This window comes from Cetorhinus maximus, chromosome 22 (assembly GCF_964194155.1).
Source record: "Cetorhinus maximus chromosome 22, sCetMax3.hap1.1, whole genome shotgun sequence".
Classification (NCBI taxonomy): domain Eukaryota; kingdom Metazoa; phylum Chordata; class Chondrichthyes; order Lamniformes; family Cetorhinidae; genus Cetorhinus; species Cetorhinus maximus.
In genome coordinates this window covers 25,703,394-25,722,512 of record NC_135900.1, presented here as the reverse complement: position 1 = coordinate 25,722,512, position 19,119 = coordinate 25,703,394, and the positions used below count along the sequence as shown (strand labels likewise).

General features: G+C 46.8%; 1 protein-coding gene across 1 annotated transcript in view; it reads left to right on the top strand.

Annotated features, from left to right (window-relative positions):
- The window catches only part of otogl (otogelin-like), a 198,979-nt gene that overhangs the window by 116,492 nt on the left and 63,368 nt on the right, over window positions 1-19,119 (top strand). The window contains exon 31 of the mRNA XM_078568563.1: window positions 14,387-14,504. Within this exon, the coding sequence (XP_078424689.1) occupies window positions 14,387-14,504 (118 nt within the window). The remainder of the gene's footprint in view (window positions 1-14,386; window positions 14,505-19,119) is intronic.

Genomic DNA, 19,119 nt, shown 5'->3' with positions numbered 1-19,119 from the left:
TGTGGGAGAATCTAGAACTAGGGGTCACTGTTTAAAAATAAAGGGTCGCCCATTTAAAACAGAGATGAGGTGAAATTTTTTCACTCAGAGGATCGTGAGTCTTTGGAACTCTCTTCCTGAAAAGGTGGTGGAAGCAGAGTATTTGAATATTTCTAAGGCAGAGGTGGATAGATTCTTGGTAAACAAGAGAGTGATAGGTTATAGGGGGTAGGTGGGATGCAGATTTCAGGTTACTATCAGATCTGCCATGATCTTATTAAATGGCGGGGCAGGCTCGAGGGGCTGAATGGCCTACTCCTGCTCCTTGTTTGTATGTTCATATGTGTAGAAGAAAAATCTAGCAGCTGGCAGAGATGACATACCATTCTGGAATCAAATTTAGCAATATGCCTATTTCACCAAGCTTTACTCAATGCGTAGAATTGCAAATCAAAAAATAATTATTATACTGATTGCACCATAGCAAGGATTCAGCTAGGGACATCCATTTTCCCCACAGCCCATGGCCACAATTCTGGGTTCAAAGACAACTAGAGCAACAAGACCTTTGTCTACTGGTTACATTAGGAAAATCAGAGCTAGACAGTGAGCTTCACCAGCCAGCTCACACCTGTAGTCCAGAATGGAGTAAGGGAATATCAAATTCGCCTATAGGCCATCCTGAAACCTAGCAATCAAGTTCTGTTAGCAGCCAATAATGTTAGTTTATATTTAATGATGTTGGTTACCATGGTAATTGTGAAGTTAGAAAAATTTAAAAAATTTAAATACAATTCCCAAGAGTCTCAGGGCCATTCTTGGCTACTCTTTGGCCAGAATCCTCTGTTTGGCGTGCGGGCATAAAATGACACACGGTGACGTCGGGCGTGCATCCCAACGTCACTGTGCGTCATTCCGATCTTCAGTTCGGCGGGCGTGCACCGGAGTCAGCTGCACACCTGCCGAACTGTCAAAGGCCTATTAAGGCAATTACTTAACTAATTAAAGTGATTGTCAGGGTTGCCCGTCCAACCTTAAGGTTGGTGGGCAGACAAAGAGCCCAGGCGGCCTTCGCATTTATCATGAAACCTCATAAGTAAAATGCCTTATGAAAATTCATAAACATGTCCCAGCTCATGTGACAATGTCACATGAGGGGACATGCCTGAGTAATTTTATTTTTTTATTTTTCCAATGTTTTATTATTAAATTAATCTCCCTGAGGCAGCTCCATGCCTCAGGGAGATTTCTGCGCTCTTTCACACGCATGCGTGAAAGAATGCAGGCCCTGACTCTCCCTCCACCCCCTGCCCGCACAGGTAGCGCTGAGTGCTTCTGGGTACACGTCACGCTGGGCGGGCCTTAGTTGGCCTGACCACGTAAAATGGCGGTGCGCAGCCGATTGCAGGTGGCGTTCGGCTCCGCGCCCGCCTGCGCCTGCTCCCGATCGGTCCGCCTGATGGGGAGAAAATCCCCCCCTTTGTGTCCCTTGTACACCAACTGGACATTTCTGATGACCATGAAATATGGCACTGCATTTAACAGCTCTCTTGCTGGTATTTATTTGTTTGAAAGTAGGATTTACACAAATACATCTCAGCATCACAACAAACAATGCTTTTGTCACAAAGCCACAATAAGAATGGATGAATAAGCAATTGAAGCATATGTTTCTAATGGACAATATACCATATATTAGATTAAAATTTACCATACCCATACGTACAGTTCATTTTAGTTGTAAATATTTGATCATTAGTTCTGCGGACTATAGAGCAAATATATCAAATGCATTGTAAGTGGTTTCTCACAAAATGTGCGACTTGCATCTAGAAAAGTACTTCAGAAAAATATAATTGCGTATCTGTGTTGGCTTGTGAAGTGGTAATATGAAACCATCCAACCTACAATAAACTACTAATGTACATTGTATTGACTTGTAAATGAACATGTTTAGAAATGACATTTTCACTTTGAAAAGTAATCTATAATACATAACTATTCCAAATTCATACAGTTGGTAGGTGCTTGGTATTTCAATGTTAGCAGGTTGGTTCTTTTGACCAGCACTTTCAGAGTTTTCTGCAAAATTCCTGTTAAATTTTCCTTATAGTTATAGATAAGATATGAAATACATATTAAATTATATAATTTGCATCACATCTTTGCTTGTTTTCAGTGCCCAAGCAGAGTACTACATTTTTAAAAAATTCCTAGACTTTTAAAATTTGTTTTGCTTGTTTGAAAGTTGATCCAGCCTTGGACAGAGTGCTGGCTTACAGTGAATTCACTCTTAGCAAAATTAGATTTCAAGTGAGAAACAGAAAATTACATGAAGTAGTTGTCATCAAGACTTAATTACTGGTAAAGGTTAAAATTCCCGATCATGTCATTTCTTTTACTTGTCCTTGGATGCCATAGACATTCCTAAGATTCTGATTAATTGAAGTGGGTTTTGATGAGAGAGGAAACAGTGTATATATGTTAATTGTCATTTACCATAAAAAAACACAAATTAACGTGCATGCCATTTCTGCTGATTGTGTTTTGAATGTTCTTGTCAAAAGTATGACCACTTCATTCCATCTCTGTGGGAAACATACAGACTGCAAAGGTTGTTACCCATGTTCTCCTTCGGCCAACCTATACTATTAGCATTTAGTTCCACATGAGGTGTAGTAAAGGCTGTGAAGCAAGTACTGGCTTTAACATATGGTAATTAGATATTGCCATATAAAATATAATGTGCTTCCTTACTGTGGAGCTTTAATTGGACTACGGACTGTGTGTATTTTCTATGGTACAATAGCAACTAAATAGTTCTGAAGTGCTGGAATGTAATAGGAGATGCCTCACAAATCAGAGATATTGTGCTGAAACCAAAGCTGGTCAAACAGAGCCAAGCAAAAACTGTCGGAACAATGCTCTGTTCAAGGCTGTATTGCTGCATAGATTTAGCCCTTGAATTTTACTCATGACCCTCTGCATATAAAGAGTCAGTTAATACTCTAAAGGGGAAAAGGTTGTGCTGTTCACGGAAGTTGCCTGTAACCATATCTTCTAACTGGCACAGCTGTCTACATAGTGGGATAAGGAAAATATTTCAGTGTCTCTGTTTCTGAAAGTGCTTATTTTATAGTAATAAAATCAAGTAACACTGGTAGTTTGGTTTACTGAACAATCTTATTTTGTGAATCTTCTGAGCAGTGGCTTTTGCTTCTGATACACACTGTTGCATTTCCAAAATTATCAAGAAGCAAGTTTTGATCAAATGCACTTACTCATCATTAGGACCGATTAGAATTAAGACAGATAACGATCCAGTTAGCTCATAATTGTGCAACTTTATTTGGTTTTTCATTCTATATGTTTTAAGCGTAAAAAAATCTTTATTTATGAAGGAAAGAATACTTTAGAATGGATCTCACACGTGTACTTTTGCTTTGTACCTTGATGCACTGTAATGTATTGATAAGAAGTGTTAACATTTAGCCAATACAGATCACGCATTGGATTCAAAGATTAAACATGAATTCCTGTGCGTTGTAACAACTGTGTGGCAACAGAAATCCTAATGCCTGTTTCCATGGTATCACATTACCTCTGCTTTTGCCCTTTTGCTGGTCTTAGTGTTACTGGCAATAAAAAATGTTCTTGAGGTCATTTGCAGACAGATTTAATTCCTGCACATGAACAGCTGAAGGAACAAATACATTTAGATTATTCAGTCCTTTTCCATTTGTGTCACAGTAAACCCTTTAGAATAGCATCAACATTCTTCCGCAGTATCAAAATTGTGAATTTAGAGTTTCCTGTTTATTTTGATATTGTTAACTCTTATAGAAATCAATAGATGTAGTACCAAATTACATTTGAAGGGGCTGAGATACTGATAGGAGCAGTCTTGCTCACAGCAGTGCACAGCATACCAAAGAGACAGAAAGTGAGATTTTATAGATCTCTGGATGGTGGGCTAGGAGGCACATGGGGAGAGCTCCCCAACACACCCTCACTACAGACCATTTAAAGGGCAGAGACTCACCCATCCACTGACTGAAGCAGGCAGCCAATTAAGCTAATTAAAAGGCCTAATTGATGCCATCTTCCCAGATTCTTGGCATTTTGCCAGGGGAGGAGCAACTTCCCGTGCTGCATAGGGAGGCCGCAAGCTGCATGGAAGTAGCCTCGCAGCAACGTCCCAGGGGTGGACAGGGTGATCATATTCAGACGGCCATGGTCCAAGGAGGGAGTCCCTGGTTGCAAAGGCTGACCCCACAACCCTGACATACGATCACTGGGGTCTGCCTGGCTGGTCTAGCACAAGGGCAAACATTTTACTTTGCCTCAAAATGGAGGTGCCCTCTTGTTCTCCCTGCAGCCTCAGCAGCGGCCACTTTTCTCAGTGGCGTTACCATGACTACAGAGCTGCAGGCCCTCAGATTGGGCTGGCCACATGAAGAGCCTTAACTGGATGGTGGGCCTGGTGACAGCCTCTTAATTGGCTGTTGCCAGGAAGATTGCCGAATAAGGGAAGATTCTCGCTGGCCGCCCCATGGGCCTGGAGTCCACATATGATCCCAACGCAGGACTCACCGCTTGCCAGGAAAATCCCAGCCACAGTGTTAGAGCTCAGGCAGCCAGCAGGCAAAGGAAATAACTGGAGTCTAGTCTTTATACACTTCCAAGCTTTACAGAAACACACATTACATAGCATGTAACTCCAATCCAACAACCACAATAATAAAAACAGAAACTCAGCAGGTCTGGCAGCATCTGTGGGGAGAGAAACCGAGTTAACATTTTGAGTCCAATATGACTCTCTTTCAGAATTCAACAACTACAGTTTTAGCTTGCTTCATTGTATGTGAGCACAGATGAATCCCTAGTTAATGCCTACCACTTGAATACAATTAAACATTATCCTTGTCTGATGCATCCATTATCTTGCTCGGTAGGAATACCCTTGTTTTATTCCATTCTGGCTGCAGGAGGCCCAGCAAGAGGTTGGCCATCCAGTGCAGAAAGAGGATGAATGACCTCATCCGTGCCACCAGGGTAAGGCAACCATCTCATCACTCTAAATTCACACACTCAGTAAAGTGATGGAAGGGATCATCAACAGTGCTATCAAGTGATACTTGCTTTGCAATTGCCTGCTCATTGACACAGTTTGGGTTCCGTCAGAGCCACCCTGCTTCTGAGTTCACTACAACCTTGGTTCAAAAATGGACAAAAGAGCTGAACTCCAGAGATGAGGTGAGAGTGACTGCCCTTGACATCGAGGCTGCATTTGGCTGTGTGTGGCATCAAGGCTCCCGAGCAAAACTGAAGTCAATGGGAATTGGGGAAAATTCTCCACTGGTTGAAGTCAGACCTAGCACAAAGGAAGATGTTTGTGGTTGTTGGAGTTCAATCATCTCAGATCCAGGATATCACTGCAGGAGTTTCTTAGGGTAGTGCCCTAGGCCAAACAATCTTCAGCTGCTTGGTCAATGACCTTCCTTCCATCGTAGGGTCAGAAGTGGGGATGCTTGCTGATGATTGCACAATGTTCAGCACCATGCGTGAAGACTCAGGTACTGAAGCAGTCCATGGACAATATCCAGGCTTGGGCTGACAAGTGGCAAGTAACATTCAAGCCATATAATTGCCAGGCAATGACCATCTCCAAGAAGAGAATCTAACCATCATCCCTTGACATTCAATGGCATTACCATCGCAGAATCCCCCCACTATCGACATCCTGGAGGTTAGCATTGATCAGAAACTGAACTGGCCTAGCCATATAAATACTGTGGCTACAAGAGCAGGTCAGAAGCTAGGAGTCCTGTGGCGAGTAACTCAACTCCTGACTCCCAAAGCCTTTCCACCATCTACAAGGCACAAGTCAGGAGTGTGATGGAATACTTTCCACTTGCCTGGATGAGTGCAGCTCCAACAACACTCAAGAAGCTTGACACTGTCCAGGACAAAGCAGCCTGCTTGATTGGCACCTCATCTACAAACATTCACTCCTTCCACTACTGATGCATAGCAGCAGCAGTGTATACCATCTACAAGATACACTGCAGGAACTCACCAAGGCTCCTTAGACAGCACCTTCCAAACCCACGACCACTACCATGTGGAAGGACAAGGGCATCAGACACATGGGAACACCAGTACCTGGAAGTTCCCTCCCAAGCCTCTCACCATCCTGACATGGAAATATATTGCCATTCCTTCACTTGTCACTGGGTCAAAATCTCGGAACTCCTTCCCAACAGCACTGTGGGTGTACCTACACCACATGAACTGTAGTGGCACAACAAGGCAGCTCACCACCACCTTCTCAAGGCAATTAGGGATGGCAATAAATGTTGGCCTAGCCAGCGACACCCACATCCCGTGAATGAAAAAAAGCTTACAAGGTAATGACCATATCCAACAAGGGAGAATCTAACCATCACCCCTTGACGTTCAATGGCATTGCCATTGCTGAATCCCCCCACTGTCAACATCCACTGGCATCTTGCTCACTGCCAGCTGAAGGGACATCATCACTCACTCTCACACATACACCCTCACATCTCCATCTGGCCACATCTCCTCTGGATACTGCCTCTTCAGCCCTTACCCACTTGAGGCCACTTACACAGGTCAACATGTGCCCCCACACACAGCCTGGGATACCCCCTTTCCCCAAATAAGCCCTAGCCCTGCAGCCATTGAAAATCCACCTCTGCTTTACCGCTGGTCTGGCAGACAGAGACTTCCCCATGAGCACTCCTGAAAGCGATGTGGTGCTGCCTGCGAAGACTGTCATTGAAGGCCATGAGTGCTGCCTGAAGCAAAGTAGGTAAGCAAGTCTTGAAGAGTGGAATTGTCCCAGAATTGTACTAAGTGAGGTAGCGGGCGGGTAAAATGACGTTTTACCCGCTGGCTGCAATGGCAGCTTTTTATGCCGTATCATCCCAAACCCGCCGCATTAATTATGCATTCCCGGGAGACATGCCATTTCCATGATGGGCGGGCTCTCATTTGCCCGTCACACCATCACCTCACTGCTTCAACACAGCGAATGCCACATTTAAAATCCAGGATTGCGCACACATCTCAGTACCTCCAGCACACGACTGCTGCAAAGAAGACATGGCCCTGAAAGGCAAAAAGACTGCAGCCCCCAGTTTCAATGATGTGTCCCTTGAGTGCCTTTTGAACGTAATGCAGGCTCACCATGATGTCCTCTGCTCTGGCATTAGGATGGGCAACAACCTCACCAATCCAGCTTGGGAGGTGGTGGCAGCAGTGGTCAGCGCCAATGCCCTTCAAAAGAGCACAGCCAACCAGTGCAACAAGAGGATGAATGATCTCCTTCATCCGTCAGGGGAAGTCACTCTTCTCATCACTCTCAACTCACACACTCACAATCTCATCATACATGCACAGGGCCCTCACTCGTTGCCAGTTCAAGGGACATCACCATTCTCACTCTCACACTCACCTTCATTGTCCTCATCCCATCCATGGGACCACTCACCACCCACCCATGCCAGGCATACTTATCATCTGGCTTGATCGGCGTCCTGCTTTCACTCTCTCCATATTTATCCATGCAGGGCAAGCTGGCACACAACAAGAGGGTGAGGTCGCAGACCGGTGGAGGAATGCCTGAAATCAAAGTCCTCACAGGTATTGAAAATAGAGCCATCCAGCTGGCCGGTGAGGATCTGGATCGTTCCTGTGCTGGTGGTGAGGTCGGCGTTGCTCTGCCAAGTGATGATCCAGCAGTGAAACATTCATCAGACAACCATGCTGTGAGTGATGTGCCCTCTTTCACAGGCCACTGCTATGCACTAATTATCTCCCCTTGCTTCCGCAGCACATCTGAGAAACAGCCGACGGAGTCCACAATCCAGGGCCTCCAATCAATCCCCAAAGAAACCTCTGAAGAGGAATCTGGAGGCACCTTCCTTGAAGTCCCGTCACAGCGCTCACCCACACCCTCCACCAGCTGGACACACACCTTGGTGGGATCTAGCTTTACAGTAGCTGGGGATCACAATCTGGTGAGCTCATCGCACTGTCTGATCCACAGCAGAACAGCGGCAGGGACCTCCCAGGTGTTCAACATTCAAAGGACTTCTGGAGGCCAGAAATTTGCTGAGTCCGAGTCAGATGAGAAGTGTCTGGACTTGGTCATGTCGCTTTTGCTGGAGCTGCAAAGGCAAGTTAGGGAACATCAGAAAGGGATGTCTACCTCATTCCTCAGATTGCAAGGCACAATGGAGGAGTCCGTCTGCCTTCAGGCTGAGGTGATAGTGCTGGCATGCCAATGCCCAGTGGTCAACACTGGTAGGGTGGCGGTCGCCATGAAGACCTTGGTCCAGGACGTCGCTCCTGTACTGTTGCTCAGGTTCAGCTCCAGGATGCCATAGTTGACTTCCAACAATGTGTACGTGAGAGGGGTACAGGGAGCTCAAACTCACTCCAGCTACCACTGCTCCTTAACGAGTCAGCCAGGGGCCCTTGGTCACCCATAGGGAGGAAGATCAGCAGGTGTACACCACCCCGGGGTCATCCATCCGGGTGACTCTGGGAGTGATCTGCCCATCCGAATCACCTCTTCTTGTGACCCCAGCAGCTCCAGCTCCACAAAAAAGCTGAGAAGGATGCCACTGCCACACAACAGGACCCCGAAAGCAGGCTGGGGCCCTCCAGGTGTCAGTCCTCCAGATGATGCCCACCAAGATCATCACAAACAGAGGGTAGCAGTCAGCAGGCTGCATCTACCTCTGCTGTGGATGTCCAGGAAGCACCAAGATGTAGCGGCGGGATTAGGACAGTTAAGAGGATGTAGTTGCACAGCTTGGGCACAGGTGTTAATCACTTGTACATAACGTTCACTATTGTCAATAAACTCCCAAGAATGTCTCCCTGCCTATGGCTCCATGTTCTGATGAGCGTGTCACTCAGATGTGAAACCTTTCTGCACAAGATAAAGGCAGGTGTCTCAGTCCAGGGCCTCTTCCCTGTGCTTTGTGCAGCCATCAGACCAAAGTGATGGTCCGACCTCACACTCCCTGGACATGTTACCGATGCCTGCACCTCGATAGTGCTTGCCATTGCTGCCAGAATGTTATGGACAGGTGTCACAAAATTCTCTGTGTGCTCTCAGCACCTTAAGGTGGGGCTGGCCCCCATCTCTTCAGCATCTGTGGCCAGTGATGCTGTGCTCCTGAAGGGGTCAGGTGCTGAAGGCGGACAAAGGATCAGATTCTTTTAAAGTTTCATGGCTGTGTCTCTATGATATGACCCTGATCACTGAGCGCAAGCAAGCTGCCTTCGTCTAGACGGGAGTCGGACATTCTCAGAGGCTATGTGAGGATCTATGGAGTGGCCTCATTGCATGCCATATTCATCCTCCTGCGATCGAGCGATTATTATCGCCTTCACTGTGTCTCCATGACAGGAGCATTCTCACAGAGGGTATTCGCACTGCCATAAAACAGACTGGAGTCAAACATTCACAGATACAATGTGAGGATCTATGGTGTCTCCTCGCTGCATGTCGTCATCATTCTCCACAAATCTAGCAGCAATGAGGACCTCCTAAGTGCACCTGCCTTGTCAGGACGAGGGCCTCATCTCCCGTCATCGTTGCCTTTGAGGGCCTCCTCACGCTCGCTACCATCAGCGCCCTGCAGCTGCTGCATGGGTGTCATCAGCCACATCCTCTGTGGGTAGCCCTTGTCTCCGATGAGCCATCCCTGCAGCTTCTATGGATCCTGGAAGACTTCAGGGATCTGTGACCGACTGAAAATGTAGGTCACACTCCCTGGAACCCATGCGCAGGCCTGCAGGTGGTCGCACACCAGCTGCACATTCAGCAAATGGAGTTCCTTGTGGTTGACATAGTTGACCGTATGTTGCGATGGAGATCTGAGTGCCACACGAGTGCAGTCGGTGGCACCCTGCACCTGTGGAAACCTGAGATCTGGGTAAAATGCACAAAGTTGTGTGCCCTCCTGAAGATGGCATCTGTGACCTCATGGATGCATTTGTTATTGGAGGCTTGTGATATCCCACAGAGGTCACCTGTGAAGCCCTGAAAAGAGCCACTGGTGTAAAAATTGAGCATCGTGGTCATTTTCATAGCCACTGGCATTGGGTGCCCTCCATGTCCCCGTGAGCTCATGATCCAACGTGGGGCGATGATTCAGGTGCACAGAGCTTATTATGAGATTCTAATGTATTGAAAGTAGCTTCCTGACGTGTGGCGGTGGGAAACACAGCCCACTGTTGAGGGGTGGGGCGGATGATCGCAAACTGGTTTTATGACGATGTGAAACCCATTTTTGTGATCTCCCAATATTTTCCGCTCCCGCCCACTATGATGTCTGCCGCAAACTGGAACGGAAAATCCTGGCTATGGGTGAATTTCAACATACATGTTGACTGCTTCCCTTTACCCTTACACTATCTCTGTGTTTTCAGACTGCTTGTCCGACATCCAGATTTGAACAAGCTGCAATTTCCTTCAGCTTCCGAAGGTTGCTCCATACCCTGACAACAACTCTCTGCCCTCAGCAGCCATTGTCTTGGGATAAACCAGACTATTCATAACCTTAGTGTCCTATTCATCCCAGAGCTGAGATTCTGACCTTATATCATCTCCCTCAAAGACTGTTTACTTCCATCTCTGAAATATTGTCCACCTCTGCCCCATTACAGCTCAATTACAGCTGAAAGTCTCATCCATTCTTCTGTTACCTCCAGACTTGGTTACTACAATGCTCTGTTGACTGTCTTCCCTTTTTCCATGCTCATAAATTTCATAGTAAATGTTACTGCCCATATTCTAACCTCCACTAGGTTCCATTCACTCCTGCTCTTGCTGTTCGACCTTAGCTCCCAGCCACCAACACCTCAAATTTGAAATCCTATTCCTTATGTTTAAATTCCTTTATGGCCTTACCTCTTCTTATGACTATAACCTTCTCCAACCCAACAACACCTCTGAATTCTGCGTTCTTTTGATTTTTGTGCATTCTTTTGCACTGCCATTGGCCACCCGTGCCTCCCACTGGCTAGGCCCTAAGTTCTGAAAATTTTTGGCTCACAAAATACCTTTCTCCCCCCGGCTTCCCTGTCTTTTAAAACCACCTCTGATGAAGCTTTTGGTGAGCCGCTCCTTTGGCCCAGCGTTCATTTCCTTTTGTTTTTATTAGGCCTCTGAAACACTTTGAGACTTTTTTTCAAAATTAAAGGCCCTTTATGTGCTGAATTTAATGGGTGCGGCTGTGAACCTGTCCACCAGCCGGAAAGCCGGGGAAAACCTTGCTGCGGTCATTTTCGGAGGCCCCAATATGTTCCCATGGACATCATGCAGTTGACTGCCTGTCGTCGGGGCTTCTGTCCCTTTTTGGAGCAGTGAGCATTGTTGGGACCACAGAGGCCCAGACCAGCTACCATGGAGGAGCATTCGGAATTAGGATAAGTTTGTGAGGCTTGTTGGGGCCAGCCAGACAGCCCCGGTGAGGATTGGGGTGGGTGGGGTGGGATGCAGAGGGGTGGTTGTGGAGGGAAGGGATGGGAGCTTTCAGCGGGGGCAGCCCTTACCTCTGGTGACGGCCTCAGTGGGCAACAGAGTGCCTGATCAGGAGGCCTTCCCCCCATCCCTGAGCCCGCCGGGAGGCCACCAGCTTTTACAGGATGGCCTCCCCGCATGGTGTAGGGTTCCCCTCACACTGGTAGAATACTAACAGCAGCAGGATGAGGCCCTTAAGCGGCCCTTAATTTGTCACTTAATAGCCTCAATTGGCTTCCAGTTAGGAAGGCTGTCCTCGACCTTTCCTGCCCCTGATTTAATCGTAGGGAGTTGGGGAGTGATGGGTTCTCCGCCACCTGCCCTCCCCTGTCCTCTCTCCCAATTCTACAGTCACCTCCCTACCCGGGCTCCCAGCCCACTCCCAACGATTGAATTAAATTCTGAACTACAAGTGCAATTTGTTGTGCTCAGTGACTCATAGATCTATTTTTGAGTTCAATTGAACCCCATTTTGAAGAGTTGAATGTTGCTACATTTTCAGGCCTTAATAAAGTCTCTTACAATGGTTTGGTATCACAGAACTTGAGTATTGCCGAGAAAAGACAGTTTGTCAAAGCTTTTTGTCTTGCATTCATCAGGACAATTGCAAGAATATCAATGTCAGAGGAAGCAACAACTTTATACTATATGAGAAGAGAATGCTGATTGGTTGGCAAGTGGACTCTGATTGGTAGAGGAGTTGCCATGGAGAATGCACCAGTTAATGGTGACTGACAGTTAACTGCCAAGCATTGTTTGAAATTTAAACCAGGCAGCTTGACTCTGATTGGTCAATGCCTTTTCCAATCCAAATGTATTTACTTTTAATAAGGAGCAAATCAGACCAGGTTTTCTTGAGTCAAAGAAAGAATAGATTTATTAGCTACCAAACCAGAGGAGAATTAATAAAAGATGCAACGACACACATACAGGTCTCAGAAGTAGGAAAAGTTAGAGTCCAAATGAAAGTTAAAAGAATATACAATCAAGTCCTTTGTTTGTCCTTGAAGTGTAGATTGTTGAACATTGTGGCTGTTTGAAGTTAGTTGGTTTCAACTCCAAGATTTTAAAGGAATTGAAGTTCAGGTGCCTTGCTGGAGTCAATTTTAGCTTCTTAGACAGAGAAAGAGAGAGAGAGAGAGAGATATTTCTTTGTGTTCCCTTCAGCAGTGCTTCCATGTGACTTTTATTTTTCTCTGTGTCTGGCTTGGCTAAACCAGTTCTTAAACCTCCTGCCTATATATTCCACAAAAGGAATTTGATTAACATGTCCTGCAGTCATTATTGTAGAACAAGTAATCACATTTCTGATCTTTCATCTCAGAAACTGTTGACACATTTCAAGATAGCAGAAACCAACAGGAGATGGGGTTATTTCATCCTCCAAGGGATGCTTTGAGTGTCTGGTGGGTGTATCTGGCTGGTTAGCAGTTCCCTTTCAAGAGTTCCTTTTTGAAATGAACCTTGACATTCCCCCCCTCCCCCACCTCCCAGGTGTGAAATTTTATGCAACATGTCAGGACAGGTCTGCAATGCAGTCCAAATAGTTTCCAGAAAAGTGGTCAACTTACAATACTTGACATCAGGTGACTAATGGTAGCCATTTTTGCTCAGTGTCTTTTCTTGTATTTTTTAAGAAAACAGGTCCTCTTTAAATGGTTCGATTTTTCTTTGGTTAGCTGGTGAAGGTACAGGTAGATCTCACTCAGTCACAATTTCCCATCATTGTGACATCTATTAAGGCCATTCCGCAGGTTTGTGGCCACCGCCCCTCCTCCCCTGAGGTCGAAACATGGTCAGGATATGGAGGCAGCCGCCTGGCAGCAGCTGGCCTGTGGGAAGGATGGGGTAGTGCATCTTTCACTTAATCCTGCTAGAGATCCTCGCCTCCACCCAACATGGTCATCACACCACAGTGCGGCCAGGCAGCTGTGGCTTTTTTACATGTCAAAACCTTTCAACTTCTCTTCAGAGGTTGCCTCCACCATAAGGCACGCTCTCTCTCTCTCTCTTACCTACATTGTAGTTCCCACTTTAGACGGTGGGGCTGCCAATGTGGCACTGCTGGAGCCCACCATCCTCAATTAGATGATGAGCGCAGTCCCTGGTCACTAATTGGCCATCCCCACAAAAATTGGGTTGGGTGTCTTACGCTGATGAGATGCCGTGTCCGGACCTGAAAATTCACTGGACGCCAGTCTACCAATCCCAAAACAAAAATCCATCCCATGATGCCAGAAGCTGGCACCTTGGTTGCAACTTCTCCAAATTGTAATAATCAGCCCCTTTTATAATTGCATTTCTGCTGTCTTGAGTCTTCTGACATGTGTGAGGCCAAGATTCATCCGAACACCTGAGTAGACACTTTGTGCCCCACCATTGATCTGGACATCGGCATATTTCTGGTGTTCAGGCCGGTGGGTGCTTAAGAGACAGGAGTTGTGAGAAATCTAGTGAGTAACATAATTGTGCTTCTCCTACATCCTTTTAAACATCAGTCAATTTATGGAGGAGGATAAAACCGCCACCTTCCCAATTGAAAACCTATTTGTCGCTTTCCATTCTCAGAGCTGGTCTTTTTATGGATTGCTGAACCTCCCACCCCCTCTGCTGCTCGCCTGGCTGCTCCAGGCTCCTTGGGAACTTTGGGTCACTGTTTACAATGACTGCGTTTTAAAGCAGCAGTAACAAAACATTAGAGAAAAGTATATTATCTCCCAGAAATTTGGGTTACTTTTATGCAAATGAAGAAGTCACTCAGGGGTTTCTTCAATATTTTTGAGTGTTAAATGGCGCTACAGGTTAATGCAAGATTTTTTTAAAATCATTTTCTTTCAGAAAGCAGCGAAGTTATACCATACAGGACAATGTGTGAATATAGATATGAGGCCTGCGCCAGTCCTTGCATCAAAACGTGCAGTGACCCTCATGCAACAGCCTGCAAGTTTCTATCACCGTAAGTGTCTGTGGATTTTATAAATGTTAAAAATGCAGGAGTTCGTATTTTTTGTTTGTATTTACTTACTTGAATGCAATATAACCCACAACCCATTTTTTTGTTGCTGGATGTTTATTATTGATAAGTCATTTTGAAAATGCAGCCTATATCCCGTGACCCGTATTGCAATAATCAGGGGGACAGAGAGCATAAGCAGGGTTGAGATACCCACATGGCAGCTGAAGACAAGGCAGCTAATGGTGGGGCAATTAAAATTGAAGATGCTCAAAAGGCCAGAATTGGAGGAGTACTGAGAGTTCCTTCCTGGTATCAAGGCGAGGGTCATCTCGAAGTGAATGAATGTTGGAGGGCCCAGTAATGGTGGCCCAAGTTGGGACCAGCAACATAGGAAAGTGTAGACGAGGGGTCCTGTTTAGACAATACCAGGAGCTAGGAGCTAAATTGAAGAACAGGACCTCAAGGCCTCTAATCTCGGGATTATTTCCCAAAACATGTGCAATTTGGCATGGGGACAGTCAGATCAGGGAGGTGACCACTCGACAGAAGGAGGTCAGAGAAAGTGGGGTTCCGTTTCGTGAAACCCTGACACCTGTACTGGGACTGTACTGTCGGGATGAGCCCCGTCTGAGCCAGAATGGGTCCAGAGTCTGAGCAGAAATGATAAGTAAGGTAGCCATATGGATTTTAAACTAATAAGTGTGGGGGCGGGGGAGAGAATAGGGGGAGGGGTAGGGAGCGGGGGAGAGGGACGGGGGGTGGGAGTGGAAGGAGAAGGAGGGAGGGGGAGAGAGAGGGGGAGGAGAGGGGAGGAGGAGAGAGCGGAAGAGAATTACTGCAATTTGGGGGTGGGTGGGGGTTTCAGGGGCGAAAGAAAATTGCTTTGGGGGATGTGGTGGGGGAGAAGATTGATTCGGGGTGGACGGATGGTGGGGGAGAAAATTGCCCCAGGGGAGCGGTGGAGGGAAAATCTGGAGAGAGGGGTGTGCGGTCATTGGCGGGGGTGGTGCTGGCAGGGTCGTACTGCACTATAAGTTAGAAAGAAAAACACAAAACTAGCTCATTAAAACCTTTGTTAAAACTGAGTCTGATTTTTCTAGAGTTAGCTCAGTTTTAGGATGTTTGACGCTATCAAAATTCAGAAATATGGAAAATAAACTCTGTTTTTGGCGTCTGAATGTTTAAGTGATGTTGCTGATCGCAAACCTTTGAGTGCTGAGGTTTGGGGCAATTGATGACATTTATGTCAGTAACGTTACTTACAATGTTAAATGATAGCTAAATGATTGTTTTTGAGTTCAATTGATGTCAAATGAGTGCAAATGAATGCCGTTGAACACAAATTATGTCAAAATTTTCGGGTAGGGATGGCTGCTGACATTGGGCTCCCCAGTATAAGTGGGGATGAAAACTGCATTTCCTAACTCCTGCCATTTTCGTTGGGACTCAGGCGTTTAGTGAGTTAAATAAACATACATCTTCTCTGAGTCACGAAGATGTTTGCCAGCTCAGAAGAGGTCACGAGTAAAGTGCAGCAACTATCCACAATGCTTTTTTGCAACTTTTGAACCACCAAGCGCTGCCTGCAAGCAAGCTGAGGGTCTGGCAGGGAAGGGAGAGTGGAGGAAAGATTCCCTTAAATCCATACCCAGCACATCTGAACACCAGCAAGAAGGAGCCCTGTGCCTTAAAGCTAAGCCTCCTGAGTAAAAGCACATTTAAAATCTGCAATCGAGAATGGGTGCAGCCCCATCCAATCTGCAGTAGTTAGAGGCATGGGTGGAGCAGAACAGCAGCTTGAAATGCCTTGCCGGCCACATGCACGGCTCCAAGGCAGGGAGGCACCATGGCGCCAGGTGCATGTGAGAAGGAGGTGTGTAATGCTGGGGAACAACCCACCTGAGAGGCTATACAGGAACAGAGTAACATACCTTAATATGACCTAGAGGCAATGCCAGAGAAGGAAGCCTCTGTCCCGAGGGGCGGTGGCTGAACTTTCCAACCTTTTGTGAGAAGAACTCCAGCCAACGGGAAACCAGAGGCATGCACTCCCAGTGGCCTTGAAGGTGACCTTCAATTTCTTCATGACTTGTTCTTTCCAAAGCTTTGCAATTGACCTCTGTGGATTTCACAGTGATCAGCACACAGGTGCATCTAGCCGATGCCCTTTTTGCTGGGGTAGGGCACTTCATCCCTTTTGACACAGATGCTGCAATGCAGACACAGATGGTGACAGGATTCTCCTCGCCCAAGGATTCCCCCAAAAGTGAGGTATAGTCAACAGCACACACGTGGCAATAAGGGCACCCTATGTGAATGCTGAGAGGGCTACCAAAGAGCTACCTTTCCATGAATGTGTACCTCCTCTGCAAAACGGTTTTATATGTCTGCACCTGCTAACCTGGCAGTTGCCAAGATCATTTATCCTCAAGGCATCTGGGCTGCCAAGAATCTTCAGATCTGCCTCCCCAGTTCACCCCCACATACTCAGGGGTAAGGGCTACCTACTGAAAACATGACTTCTCACATTTTCCTGTGACATCCACAGGCCCAACCGCAGGGAAGGTACATTGAGAGCCACTTCCACATGAAAACATTAATTGAATAGTCCATTGGCTTTTTAAAGATGAAGATCAGGTGCCTGGACTGCTCAGGGGGCTCACCACAAAATGCACCTCACAGAGTCCTCAAAATCATTGTGGGTCTTCTGCATGCTTCACAAACTGCACCGAGAAGAGGGTTGGTTCTTCATTCAGAGGATGAAGAGGAAAGGGGCTCTCCCTAGATGGGGAAGACGAGGAGGAGGAAGCATTATGTATCCATGAGAAGGGTGAGGTGGAAGGCCAACAGGAGGGTTCCCAGAGTGGAGGGAGGAGTTGTCCACATACACATGCTATGAGGTGTCTATGCAGGATGCCATCAGTGCCAGAGGCCTTCTCATACAATGGGGCTTCAAGTGATGAGACTCTGCCATGAGATTGAAAGCTGATCAGGAGATCAGAGTAGGTGCTTGACTATACCAAGGGAAGGCCTTTGGAAGGATCCTGCAATCCAGACTGGTAGAGGATTGATAAACCACATGTGGATGCACAGCTCAGGTCGGCTGAGACAGTAAGGACTTTGGACTACATGGACATATCCAAAGCTCTATAAATATATTGTGCATAGTTATTATTTTCCACAGGAAAAGGTGTTTATTTGTTTTATTTACACATTTCCAGCTTCTTTCTTAACACAAGTTATCTAAACACCTGAATGATTCCATTAGTGCTCTGACCAACGCATTGTTTCCACTCTCGGATACTCCTATGTAGTGCTCCCCTTGTTGCCATGGAGGAGATGGAGGCAGGCTGCTTACATCCCTGACTGTATGGTTGTGAGGGTTGTGATGGTTGACCTTGTCGTGCAGGGACCGGTTGAGGCCTTACCTCAGACTGCACTATCTGCATCTCTGCAGGGACAATCGCCCTTGCTTGGACCAAGCTAGCAGATGGAGCATCTGGCTGAGGGGCCAAGGAATCAGGATGGTGAGATTTCCTCCAAAAGCATGGAGCATTCATCCTCTTCCACTGAATACAGAGCCCTTGGGGTGGTGTGCCGATGGATGTACCGATCTATTGAGCTGGGTTCTACCCTGCGATCAGGCTTTTCCAGGGGTAATCTCAGCTGGGGTCATAACAGTACCGATGGTTGGACAGACTGTGGTGCTGGTGCCATCCCTGCAAGCCATTGATCTGCCACCTTCGAGAGAGCTCGTTCAGTGGTCGCTGCTCCTCCCCCACTACTGCACTGGAGCTATTGAAGCTGCACAGGCAATCTCGCTGCTTTGCATGAGGTCTCACCTCCTGCATACACTGCACGTGCTGGTGCAAGGAGCTTACCACGGGTTTGGCCACTCTTCCTAGGGTGCTTATCATGCACTCTCCAATCGAGGACATTGGCAAGGTCATGACAACAACAGACTCCTCCATTCAGAGTGCTTGATCTCGCAATGCCTCAGGAAACCTAGCTAGATGAGTACTTACCTGCCGCTGCTGGTCCACATACTTAGGGGGTTCTACCTCGCTTGCCAGCACAGCAACCCCACCACTGCCTTCCCCACTTTGGGGTGAGCTATCAACAGACACCCCTGGCTCAAACTCCTCCTCTGGCACGCTGGTGCTGTGGTCTTCAATAAGTGCTCCCCGATCTATCTCCGCACTAAAACCCACCGGAGTGTGTGTCTTTGGGCTGGTGACTGCTGCCTTGTAAGGTGTTTTTTTTTTCATTTGGGATGTAATGTTCCTGGGTGGGCCAGCATTTATTTCCAATCCCTAACTGCCCTTGAGAAGGTTGTGGTGAGCTGTCGCCTTGAACAGCTGCAGCCCATGTGGTGTAGGTACACCCACATGCTGTTAGCAAGGGGGTTCCAGGATTTTGACCCAGCAACAGTGAAGGAATGGCGATATGTTTCTAAATCAGCATGATGAGTGGCTTGGAGGGGAACTTCCAGGTGGTGGTTTTCCCATGTGTCTGTTGCCCTTGTCCTTCTAGATGGTAGTGATCGTGGGTTTGGAGGGTGCAGGCTAAGAAGACTTATTGAGTTTCTCCAGTGCATCTTGCAGATGGTACACAC